We start from the raw sequence: 13,715 nt of genomic DNA on the forward strand, positions 1-13,715 counted from the left end.
CAGCAAACAGTCATATACTAAGTATGTGTCAATAAGCCCACAGTCTTTGAGATGTATCTTAGCAGTGGTTTAAGGAATTTTATTTTGCGGGCTCTATTTTAAAGGCATGCCAGCCTCTAAAAGCAGGCGTCTAGGCAACCAGAAATCTGACTCCACCTGCCTTAGAACAAAATGAAAATTTTAACTAAGATAAATTCAGAAAACCTCTAAGAGTTACCTAAAATATATTCCACACACAGATGACCCAAGATACTCCAAAACTTACAGGCAAGCATCCTCCCTTGTTCATTGCGAGTTGTACAGAGTTCAACTCAAGACATCTTGATGCTGCAATAAAACAGGCTCTGTCTCAGGTAACAGACCCGTGACACAGTCTGAAGCATTTGTGGGGGAAACCATGAGACATATAGGTGGGCCTTATGATGAACTTTTCTCTAAAACACCAAAATTCTTGTCAGCAAGACCTGCTTGCTATGTTGGATTGTATTTTCAGCATGTTTCTGCGGAGCCTGCTGCAGAGGCAAGCCCTGCTTCCTGCCCTGGCAGCCCAGCTGCCCACCCAGCTTGCTGGAGGGTCTACCATCGCTCCGATTCATCTGGTAGCTCCTAGGTGGGGTCACTGACCTGTGACCACAGGGCTACCTTAGGAGCCTTAGCTCATGTAGTGTGCTAACACATCACAAAAACAACTGAGAATCCCTTACCAAAACAACCAACTTTAATAAGAACTCAGAACGAAGATTCCAGGGAGTTTACAGATTAGAACAGCCACTGTCATCAACTTCAGAAAGCAGCTCTGTCTCCAAAGCCAGACTTGAATGAATTAGCTGGAATGAAACAGCTGGAGACCAGGACGATTGACAGCAATGTATCACCTTCCACTGTTCCCCAGTGATCCCGGTCAAGGGGAATGCCATGGCTCACATGGACTCTAGCTTAGTCCTTGTGCATATGGTCCAAACTCAGCTTTCCCTGCTGAGGTAAAAGACAAAGCATATACCCCGTTTTCATGTAAACCATGTTCTTTCCTGTGTGATACATACCACAAGAGCAGTACATCCCACTTCATCCAAATTGAAGGTGAAATCCTGTCCTTGTTGAATTCCATGGGGAATTTGCTAGTGATTTTAGTGGATGGGGTTTGTGACCCCCCAACAAGTGTCTACATTTCTATTTTTTTTTCCTTTTTTTAATGTCTTCTTAAATGGTGGGCATTGTTCCCTATCTACTATCCTACATGTAAAACTGAGTGCAGACACAACACAATGAAACTGAGGTCTGCAACCTCTAGACAGAAAAATAAAAACTCTGAATGAAGAAAAGGGAAAACTCATTACTTCAGTAAGTTTAATTCTTATGGTTCCAACATTTCAGATTCTGACTGCACATTAGATTTCAAATGCAATTATAACCTAGTTACCTGCCTCTTCACAATTTCATTGCATATTTTCACATTTCCCCAAGTACCTTCTGACAGCACTTTATGATTAATTCTGCTTTTTTTTTGTAATGTCTAGCATCTGTTCTTTTCCAATTACTTTACCTCTGTTTCCACATTTGTAATGTAACATTTGTTTTAAAATTTTGCAGTAATGTCAAATACTGTATATTACAATCACTGTTCAGGTGATGTTGTTGCCAAGCAAACAAGATTATGCAAGAAGGAATAAGTACACACAAGACAGAGCTTGGTATACTGTGTCTAAAAACCTAAAGCCTCCTCTCATACTGGAAGTTTTCTGTATTTACATTTTTAACTAACATCAGTTGTAGGTAAACACATACCTGTCGGGACTTCTACATATATAAATCATCTTCAACAACACTAGCTGTCTTTCAGTTGTGAACTACGGTCCTTCCTTTGACACAGCTTGTCATAGGAAATGGTATGCATGAAATTGCCTTAAAATGTCAGAGTTTTTCCTAGGTGTGCTGCATTTGAAAACAGAGTTTATGAAAAGCAGTCTCCTGCTCCCCCAAATTCTGTTACAAGAATGTCACTCATTAGCAAATGTACTGAAACTTCCATACTTGTCTTTCTCGAATGCACTGAACAACAGCAAAGCAGTCAACAAAACAGTTTGCAGCTTAAGACCATAAAGCAGCCCTAAATAAACAGATCACATAACTGTCTCAGAGTTATTGCTTAGGCCTATCTTCAGACTGACTCTGACATTGCTGCATTGGTTTATAGTCAATTCACTCGTCTATGGTTATCTTCACAAACACAAAACTAAAAGCTTTTGAAATAAAGGTCTAGATTCTGGACCATGGTAGTTGATAGTGGCACAAGCTGAAGAATGCCATCTCTCTCACATGTCTCCAGTCCTCTGTCCCACTTTAAGTTTTCAGTGCAAAGAGGGAAACCTTCTGGTCAGAAATAGCCCTCTGAAGTTGCCAATTCATACTCTTATTGAAAATTGGCTGCTAGAAATAGCTTCTGGGACCTGTTCTCCTTTTTAATTTTTGTAGTTATGATAAAATATATTTTAGCATGCAAACTCTATATATATTTTGACAGTATCCACTTGAGTTACAAGTGCAAATATTTATAGCACATCATTTAATACAAATTCATTTTGTCTTTATTTAAAACAAGTTCCAGGTTTTAGTTCCATTTTCCCTGAAGAGATTCTTACAGACAAATGCATTACAGGTGAAAAATCAACTGTTACCGTCAACTAGGGTATCAATATGTCTGTGTGATGGATTCACAAACAGAGACACAATGCCCGAGGCATAAACCTCAAGCAAATTGCATGGAGGCAGCTGTGTTAGATCAACAAGCTGTGCATTTGAAAATGGGAGAGGGAAAGAAGCAAACACAATGAAGGTCTGGCAAATTTAGCCCAAATTTATGCAGGTACATTTTTCTATTGTTGGATTGGAGGCTAATTTGATTTTCAGATCTGTGTTACATTCTCCAGCTTTTTAACTCACACGATCTTGAATTGCCACAGATCCATTCATGTGCCCAAAGCCACAGATGACTTGTATTCAGTGCCATAGCTGTGACATAACTCAGGTTGTCAGACTGTTAATATCTGATTGTGTGCACTATGCACACTTTCAGTTAATACTTAGGTCTGAACAGAAACTTGTAACAGATATGAATACAGACTTTCTTGAAATCAGGATTCACTATACCTGTTTTCCCTGATGGGATTTTACTAACATATTTCTAATCACTAATTAATCAACCTCCTCTCAGACTTCTGTTCACGTATTAGGCAAATATCAGCACATTTACAGCTTCAGTCTCCAACTAGATTTTAGGACAGCCTTTTGTCATATAGCTCACTACTTCCAGTGTTAAAAAAATCTTTCTGATGCCATCATGAAATGGCAACACTAACATCTACAGATGAGATACCTAAATATAACAGAAATTTGACATATGTATTAAGCAATTCACATAAACTATTAAGTTGCTTAAATGATAAAACGTATTTTGTGTTTAAATTTTCAGAGTATCTTATTAACAAAATAACTGTAATTGTAATTCCAACTTCCAAATAAAATAATTCCAATTTTCCTTGGAATCTTTAATACAAAGCCTCTTTGAAGAAATAATCAACAAAGGCCAGAAACCTCCTTAATCCTGTGCATGTCCTAGGCACAGCTACATATGATACTGTGTTAGTCATTCCAGAAAGAAATTTCAGGGCTTAACAAAAACTACGTTACTCCAGTTAACCCCTGTACTTGGAGAACAATACATTTTCATCTCAAAACACAGGTTTTTCAAGAGCAACTCTGTGTTTCCCAAGAAGGTTACCCTGTTATAGCCAGGTGATCAACCAATGAGTGCAATTTAGTCAAACTGGATTTAGTGTCTTTGGAAATACACTGTCACCCATTTCTTCTCAACAGTTACAGTCCCTTGTAATGGTAAAAGTTCAGATACAGTAATGAAAAATATCACTTCAAAACCCTATGGCAGTGTAGTTTTCAGACCACTGACTGACTTAATTTTACTGATGAAGCTGTAGAAGATCTAGTTCTGCACATACCAAATATCTTGTTCCAACAGTTGTCTACTAGCCACACCTATGAACTTGAAGAATACAGCTGTTAAGGTCTGTCTTTGAGTCCACGCCATTGTGCTCTGTGGTACCCACAGAAGGTGACGGATGTTTCAGAAAATCTAAAAGTAAAAGCAACTGGAAGAAGTGTCTTCCATTTTTGTCACTCTTTTTTTTTTTCTTTTTTTGTTATATGACGCGAACCCAACCTTTTGCCTCAGCAGAGCTTTTGTGTAGGGCACCCTAATGCTACAGAACCTGTAAACATCCCATGGCCATGTTCATCTTCCACTGGAGACAGCTCAATAGTACAGGAGGCAGTTTCATCAAATGTTCGAAAGACACATCCTGAAGTTACTACCCATCTGAGTAATATAACACCATGCCTCTGAGACTCTACTAAACATAAGGGAATAGTATTATCAGAGCACTGCCAGTGATACTGTAGAAGGTACTGCAGGGCAATTCCTCCTCAGGTAGAAGCTGGTAGGTTCCACAAAGCACTTAACAAGAAGAAAGGCTATAAAAATTTCCCATCTGCTGTTGGACACTATGCTAGCAACAGAAATGTACTTTGCCTTTTTATAGTGCCCCTTACCTCTTTTCGTAAGGATGAATCTCACTAGTTTCCATAACCTCACAACGTGAGAGAGCTACAACACATCCTACACAGACCTCACTGGGAGCTGCCACACAAAAGCTTCAGGTGGTGTGACAAGGAGCTACCTGTCTGCTTGAGGAATTAGCTTTAGAAAAAACATGTTGTTGCCAGTTCTTGGCTGACAATACCACTTCTGTACTACTTTCTGAGAAAAATTGAGGTGTTGACTTTGATCTATAGAGCTCTGAGTCTCATCCATTGGAGAAAGCATTTTCCTGTTCATGTAATGCAGCTGAAACCGAGCACAACTGCAGAGCTTCAGCAAGCCGTGTTCAGACACAGATATCATAAGACACTCAAGGCGAAGAGTCCTCCATCCTGAATCGCAATTTTACCTGTGAGCTCACAAAATCTGAATTATTTGTCAAGAGGAAGAGCACCAAGAAGCACCCAGCTTTCCTCATCTATCTGCCTTAACAACAGGGTAAGTCAGTGTTATGCAAGCACGCAAAAGGAAACCTCTTTGAAGATCAATGTTCAAAACATACATCTGGGTTAAATGGTTTTTCATGCAGTCTGGGGACTCAACAGCTGTGCATGTAATAAACTAAAAATGAGCAAACTAAATACAAAGTAATCACTTACAACTGCAATTGAATCTTAAAATGCCTTGTCAGTAGATACAGCTAAGCTAGTGCTCTCTCTCTGCCTCCCAATTACAGTTAAAAACACCACATTGCTGTATTTAATATTCAATAATTTCTTCAATATTACAAGGAAGTACTTTCCCAAGAAGCTGAAAACTATTAAACGTCAACAAATCAAGGTGTTAGCTGTACCAAAGAAACCACATGCACACATATCGCTTATGTGGGCTTATTGTGCTAGTAGTCTCTCAGGAACCAACAGGAAACCCTGTGACCAGGCAAACAGAGCCTCACAAGATTCCCTCCTAGTTGCTAAATGACTGCAGTTATTGTACTGAAGAATGACAAAGCATCTGCCTGGTGTTCCTGAAAAGTGTGCCTATATTTCATTGAACCAAAAAAATGAATGTCCCAGTAAATTACAAGAGGAAAATAAGTGGTCTCACCAGCTTCCAGAAACAGCTTTTCTCACGCAGCTCAGATCTGTCTTTCTTCAGACAAAGATAAAACCCTTAAAAAGCTAAAGCTGCAAACCAGCCCACATTGCAACAAAGTATGTTTTAACAGCCCCAGAAATTTTAGTCAGTATGTGGACAGCAGTTCACTTGGACTGTAGTACGTAACGAGTGTAAGCCATGTATTGTAAGACGAAAAGGGTTTAGTACTTAACTCCCCAAACTGGAGGCAGTTTTACCACACCACTGAAAACTGTGTATTTCATCAAAAATACCACAAATTTCATTTAAGATTACCTGTAAACCGTGTCCTCCATAATCCAAACTCAATGGGCTTAAAAGATTGTCTACTTCTGTTTGGTTGGTTCAGTCAGAAAAAGGATTTCTCACTGATGCCAGGATGTTCTTCAGCAGCATTCACCTTAACTGTTTGCTTTACCACTGTTTCCTTCATCACATTTGCTGACCCTGGTTTCTTCATCACACTTGCTGACCCCGGTTCCTTCATCACACTCGCTGACCCTTCTTCTGTGATTATCCATACCTTACTCAGGAAATTCTTCCACTTAACTCAACAGGGCATTACTTTTGGAACTTTTGGTTTTGACTTCAGCCACACAAGGATTGTTGTGCTTGGTGGTTCACTTAGGTTCACTGGAAGTCTGATTTGGATACTGTATATTGATTCATACACTCTCTATTGTTAACACATTTCAAGTGTATGTAGATTTGTGTGTGTGCGTGCACGTGTGTACATACACACAGAGGAGGTAATATTTTCCAAGATTAAAAGATTCACCCACCTGAAACCATTCAAAAAGGAATTACCTCTTCAAAATTTGTAGTAGTTTTGAAAACCTCAATACACTGTAGATGGATAAACACCGTAGATGGATTAGACACAGATCAATTAATTAGTTTTTGCTGAAACTTACAGTAAGTAACCAGTATCAAACTAACTGTGGAGACACCAGCACCCCATCATAATACAAATACATACTCACACACACAATCTCACCAGTAACATTTGTGCCTAGTGGAGAAAAAAAGCGTCGAAGTAAGTATAATAAAACAGCCTCAGCAGAATCACTTAATTAGTGGAAAGTCTAGCGATTTTGAAAACCTTGGGAACTTGTCAGACTACTAGTTGGAGGAAAGTCCAGCTCTGTATCTAACAAGGTCCATTTCTATTCAGTACATTTGTTTATTTATTCTCCAGATGGAACAGGGAATAAAAAGCAGATATGCATGAAACCAGTAGACACAGCTCTCTTTTGTTTAGGATCATCTATTGTTGAATCATTTTTCACTTCAGCCAAAGGGCCTGTTTCAACTTCCTGACTGTTCATCACACATAATCTGGAGTATTTAACATTACGTCAAGAAAATTGCCCACTGCTTCCCACCATGGAAACCTATGGGAGCTCTATATCTTTAAACCAATTTTACTTAAAGTATTCCACTGAATAGCATGACTGTCTCACTATAATCAGTGCAGCAGTAATGTAATTAATCTCAAAATTGCTGTGGGGAGTACAAGGCATCTCAGTTGCTTGTTATAACAATCTAAATTAGTGTATTACTGAAAGATGTTTGGGAGGAACAGTTCATTTTAGGTAAATGCTGTCAGGGTATCCATCCTTTCTATTTCTAAAGCTGAAATTAAAACTATCATCACAATTCTCCTTTTGAAATCCAAATAAGTGTGTTTTGAGGTGGGAAAGTATAATTAAATTTGATGATTTGATGTGGTATTCATACAGATGCAGTTCTGCATTTTATAATAATTAAATTTGTTGGAATAAAAATTCATGTTTTATTTAGAAAAGAGAAACTGGTTTGGCTCAAAGCATGCCATTGTATCAGAACAATTCCCTTTTGTCACTGAAATTTCACAGACGGCTGCCTCTTTTCCTAAGCAAAAAAAAATATTCTTGCTGTTCTACTTTCTGTACAGCCATCCTTTAACTGTTCTATTTAGAGATATTTTGACTGGGCAACTCCTCTGATATACAGCATATCTCAGAGGTGAACTTTCAAGAATTAAATTTAAAAGAGTTTCCACTAACAATAGTGATTAATAAATTGCAGAGAATAGCTGATGCTGATGCAGACGCCTGGAATCCCACACTTGGTGTTGTTTAATCCTGTCCCCTCTTTTCAGGAACTAAACCAAACACCAAATGAAAGGAAAAACATTACCCTAATATAAAGGCTACAAAAGGTGATGAAAGTAATAAATTGAGGGCAATTTGGCCTGTTATTCCCTACAGTGCCACAACACAAGAATAGGAAGTGTTTTCAGTTTGCTACTACTCTGAAAAAAATCAGCAAATTTTATTTTTTTAAGTCTAAAGATTAATCTTTCAATCTCAGATAAGGGAAGAGAGTAAGAATCTTGTTGGGCAAAGAACTGAAAGAGCTTCTCCTGCTCAATGAATATATTCCCCAATGTTAAAATCACAAGACTGCACATTTGCCAACTGTCTCAAAGTCAGATACTTCATTGAGATGTTGTATTATTTTAGCGATGATCCAAAGCAGAACACTGAACAATCCAGAGAGATTATCACCTAATCTGTTCTTTTAATATATATAAGAAATCAAAATGTAAGTAAAACAAGCACTGAATAATTAAAGAAATGCATAACAGTAAGGGTCTGATTTTAATTTGCATACTTTTTCCCTTAATAGTGCCTAATTAAGACATCAGTTTAAAAAAAAAAAATCCAGCAGAACTCGAAGATTTTCCGCACTGAATTAACGTTAAGGACTTTTAATGGATGTCTTAATTAGACTTTGTTATTCATGGAAATTTTACACAAATTAAAATCAGGTCCTGCATGCAACATTCCCAGCTGAGTCTCAGAAAAAATGCTATATGGGACTGAAAGACTTTTAATCCATGCACAGCTAGCAATTTGTATTCTAAAACCAACATACACCATTTTCACTTTCTGGTTTAATTTGCATTAATATTGTACCCAACAAAAATCACATAGTTAGGATTTCTCCCTTAAAGTAAATTTTGATTTTATGTACCACTTTTTTTTTTTTTTTTTTAAATACATAGAAAGTCATGCAGCTGGACCAGAGCATTAGGCCGGGAGACAATTGCCACAGTGACCTTCTGAGCAGCCCAGAGGGGCCGTATCTGTTATTCAACATAGAAAGTTTGATTCAGTCTCAAGTTCTATTGCTGTTGTGCCTGAAATGCACACTGAAAGGCTTTTCATTATTGGTGAAAACTAAACCAAAACAAAGCCCAAAACAAAATGCTGTCACAGCAACCCCCCTCATCCCTTGTAAGACAGTCCTTCCAAAGGAACTTAACTCTTAGGAGCAGGAAAACCTGACCATTATCTCTTACATTCCCAAGGCTCGTCAAAAAAACATGTTACAGCACAAGCTACAGGGCTCCACGGGAGCCTTTCAGACAGGGCATCAAAAATACATGACAGCCTGACCAGCAAAGATTACGTTACACTGACACTGGAAATATTCCAAGTATCAACAGACCCAAGTCTCAACTGTAGTTTATCCCACAGTGCAGATCACATGCTAATGCTATGGGCTGAGGCTATCAGCCTCACACAGTCCTTCACAGTCACTTCGCTAACGAAAACCATGTTAATTTCTCATATTAGACACAAGTCTGCATCAGTGTAGCAGCCAGGAACTCATCTGTTACTCCACGTGCTCTACAAAAGGAAGAGAAAACAATTTTGCAGCTCTGTGTTGTGCTCACTACAGTAACGTCTTTGCATCTCTGCAAAGAAATGCCAGGTGCCTATGGAACAAGGCCATCATTACCTCCCCAGAGTTCATTTTCCCTGTCTGTCTACAAACATACCCGTATGTCCACACGTGTGCACGCTTGCCCGTGCATGCACCTGCACACTCCTTGCTCTTCTGCCGCCGAGGCGTCCAGCCCACGAGAGGGCTGTGGGATGAGGACCTCACCTGTCAGCACTGCTGGGTCGTTCTGTACAAGCGTTTTTCTTACGCTTGACAGAGGAACACTGAGTGCATACAACTAACCTGCACTCTTTATTCAATCATGCTGCACAGGAAAAGTCGCTGGATCGCTTGTACACCAACTCTCAGCTTGCTCTGACACCAGAACTAGTGAGATACCGGTCTAGACACCCTGGAAGACACACGTTCCTCACAGAATTTCTTTTGGAGGGTACGCATTATTTTACAGTACCTGGCTAGTCTGCGGGCTGGACGGGTCGTAAGAAGGTACATAATTCTTCAGAGTATCCTGAGGATTCAGGTGGGGAGGATATCTGATCGTTGGATGAGAGAAGTAGCTAGACGGGGCAGGAGGAAGAATAGCTTGTGCTGGAAATGGCAATGGTGAAGGTGGAGGCGGAGTTCTAGTTGAGATGACTGGAGAAGATAAAATAAAATTAAAATTACTTTGCATCTTGTTTCTTCTAAAATTCTTCACCCCTGTGTTTCACCAAGAAAATTAAAAAGTCAGTTATAAATCAGCACACTGCCCTCCTGCTTCATGGCATCTTTATAGAAAAACTTCACATGTCCTCCCCTCACATCATCCCAGGCAATCGAAAGTGCTACTGTTTCAAATTCATCTTGATTTGGTTTTGTGGGTTATGCCATCATATTTTTTCATATTTTCTTTAAACAGTAATTATTCTCCATCATAAAAAACATTATACAGTTTTCCCATCTGGAGCTCAAATAAACAAAACAAAAACTGTATTCAGTAAATAAAACCTACACTTTTATCCACTCCAAAAGAGGAGGGCAAAGTCACCAAGTCCTAAGAAACAGGTAGTGAGTCCTCACTGCATTGCACTCTACCTGCCTCATGGGAGGACAGGCTAATCATCAGTAATGCCATGAATATTAGCTAACATTCATGAAAATGCTAACGAACATTCAGCTTCAGGGCCTGGGAAACCAATCCATCCAATAAAAATATCTCTGAAAAACAAAAAAGTATCTACCCTATATATATTTTCCTTTTCATTCTCTTTCCTCCCAGACCCTACAAACACACACGTCTCTATCTATAGCTTCTATGTAATGTCTAAACAACCAGCAATGTTTTTACAGTGAAAGGAATGTACAGCATGTCCTGCTGCTGCCCAGTCAGCTGGCTGGAAGCGGAGGGTGTTCTTCTATCAAACTGCACAACAACCCACTTTCCACCCTTACTGCACATCTAGAGGGCACCTGCTTGTCAATGTATTAAAAAGGAGGTCCTGAGTTCAATGGAAATGGAGAAAAGACAACGGTGTTTCCATTTTCATTAGTGGGACGGTACAAAATCAGGTCTAAGCAAGGTATTTTATAAACTGCTCACAGTTCTATACTGTATCAGCACAAGCATACCAACACTGCTGTTCTGGACCACCTCTCACACCTTTGCATTTTTTCAGCTCAATTTTTAAATGACTTGCTATTTTTGAGCTGGGACCAACTCATAGTTTGCCCAAGCAAAAACAACAGTAGGAATATTTCAAAATTGCTGTACTTGGTAATCAGAACTTTGCAACTCTCAAAACCATTGCTCACTGACATAATAGAACAGGCTACACAGACAGAAATCAGGTTTTCTAGCAAGTAAATAGCTCATCTACAAATTAGGTTATGACTGCCACCCAAATATATATATATAGATCTAAAAATTATACACTAACACAAATCTAAAGATCTACACATAATTATAGGGCCAAAAATAGTTATGGAAGCTGCTTTTGTGACAGGCTTATGCTAATCACAGCCCCACCAGTTCAGTTTAATCATAAAACATTAGTTACTGCTCTGACACATGGGAGCTGTACAAAACAAACACGAGCAAGCAGAAATCTATCCTTTCCACTTCACCCATTGATGGGCTTTGAGTTGCTTGAGTATTTGCTAGTAGTGGAAACCTTACAGCGACCAGAATGAGTCCAGGCTGACTTTCATAACACAAAATAGTGGATGTTAAGGGGAAAATGGTCCTTCCATATGAATTTCAAGAGAGGAACTTGAATTCATGGAGAAATCACAAAACAGAAGCTTCTCAGAGCAGAATTGCATGCTAAAGAAAAGAAGAAAGAGTCCTCAAATCTTCTTTACTCCTCTAGTCACCCAGCTCTGCTCAAGAAATTAATCTCCTTATATGCAACTTATAAGGAGACATGATGAGCTGCTGAGGGGAGACTTCTGAGGACCATGTTCTCATCTGAAGAATCAGGGTCACTCCCACCTCTAAAATTAAACAGACCATGATGCTGGAATTTCCCTGTCATTCCTGATAAACCCTCAAGATAACATGCATTCCATCACCTTTCAAGTGTCTCCTTCACACTTGAAGTGAAATTTTACTATGGATTTACGAAGAATTTCAGAAAACAGATGTTGAAAAATATTTATCAGGACTCTACCTCTTTAGACAGAGCATGCAGAAGAAGAACTGGTACTTACTTTACTGTGCCACATAGTGAACACAGTTGTGACTTCTCTTATGTAATCCTACCTATTTTGATACTTAAATACAAAAGAGTCGTAGTCAACAATAATAAAAAAGGATGTAGGTGGAAGAAGGAAAGACAGGGAAGATTTTTTTTCTCTGTCAGTTTCTTCATGCAGTTTACAGTTTATTTTATTCACTGCTTAATCCTAAATTCTTTCCAGTGACTTGCAGCAGACTACCTGCACTGAGTTTAATGAGCATTCCTGCAAGGATACCCCAACCTCTCCCATTTCTACTCTCATCAGTATTATAAATGAGATTAGGTCTCTAAAAAAGTCTGCAAAAAATGCTTCACAATCTGATTGTAGGACAGGAGAGCAGACCAAATGAATAGGGAGGTATTTCTCCCTCCTCCATAACCCTCACCGCTGTGTGCAACTCCTGGGATTCCTGGGTGGTGATGCTGGGGGAAAGTGCTCAGTCTTGGTGAAGAATCCTGGGGAGAAGTAGGACTAAACAAAGGCTTTTCAGGTTTCTTCATTGTAGGAGAAGACATATCTGCAACAGAAAAACAATGCAACAGTGACATCAGCTTAGAAGCCTGTCTCAGGACACATCATTCTGTAGACTGAAGATATTTATTTTTACTGTTCTTGCATAAATATTGTTTGGTGACTTAACTCCCCTGTGACCAATAAACTAATTTTAAACTATCGCTTTCAAGCTTGAGAATGAATAATAATCCCCTAAGTGGTCTTTGTCCTGCTAAACAGAAACTACATTCCTTTCATACCAGACAAGCCAAACAGAGAAGACATTCATGTCTTCAGAACCTCCCTAGACACTTCTCAGCTCCCCAGAGCATCACCAAATCATCTGCTCCTTCAACAGCCACATAAACTTTATTACGTTTTTTTAATGGAACACCTACACTCAGGGTAACTGCCATATGCATCCTGGTTTATGGTATTTATTATTTTGGTATTTCAAAGCCTATCCCTTACCCTTCCCAAAACCATAGCAAAACAATGTAACCTCCCTAAGAATAAAGGATACTTTAACTTCTCTATCGCATATTTTCCATGTCTCAAGTAGGGCCTTCCCACCTTTTCCTTCCAGTTTCCCTATCAACAAAAACATCTCTTTAAAGCTCACTGTGTGAAGATAAAAGACTATCAGGGACAAATGTACGATTTCTGCCATGCAGGGTTACTGATATTGCATAAAGCAAAAACACTGGATTCTTTCTGAAAGTTTAAACGAATTAAACATTTGTCAGAGTTTGCACCAAATTATTTCAAAGTTAATCATAATATTTTTATAGGACACACATCAATATCGTAAGTGGATTCCATTTCAAATCAATGGGACTAACTCTTGTTTAAAGCAAAGGTCATTTCTTAAGTACTTTACTGGACTGGGGCCACATTGCAGCGGGCTTTCCTACACGGACCATGTTAGCCCTTAAAGTGATTTTGGTGCTTTTAATATTGTCACACTGTAACTGTGCTGTTCTGGGGGACATTCAATCATCTTCGAAGCCAAAGACAG

The 13,715-nt window shown here is 39.0% G+C and overlaps 1 protein-coding gene across 5 annotated transcripts in view; it reads right to left on the minus strand.

Moving 5' to 3' along the window:
* The window catches only part of NFIB (nuclear factor I B), a 182,988-nt gene that overhangs the window by 28,268 nt on the left and 141,005 nt on the right, over nt 1-13,715 (minus strand). For all 5 annotated transcript variants that reach the window (XM_075446940.1, XM_075446938.1, XM_075446937.1 and 2 more), the window contains exons 7-8: nt 12,591-12,722; nt 9,939-10,123 (exon numbers count right to left, since the gene is read on the minus strand). In XM_075446940.1, the coding sequence (XP_075303055.1) occupies nt 9,939-10,123; nt 12,591-12,722 (317 nt within the window). The remainder of the gene's footprint in view (nt 1-9,938; nt 10,124-12,590; nt 12,723-13,715) is intronic.

Source organism: Opisthocomus hoazin, chromosome Z (genome assembly GCF_030867145.1).
Source record: "Opisthocomus hoazin isolate bOpiHoa1 chromosome Z, bOpiHoa1.hap1, whole genome shotgun sequence".
Taxonomy (NCBI): domain Eukaryota; kingdom Metazoa; phylum Chordata; class Aves; order Opisthocomiformes; family Opisthocomidae; genus Opisthocomus; species Opisthocomus hoazin.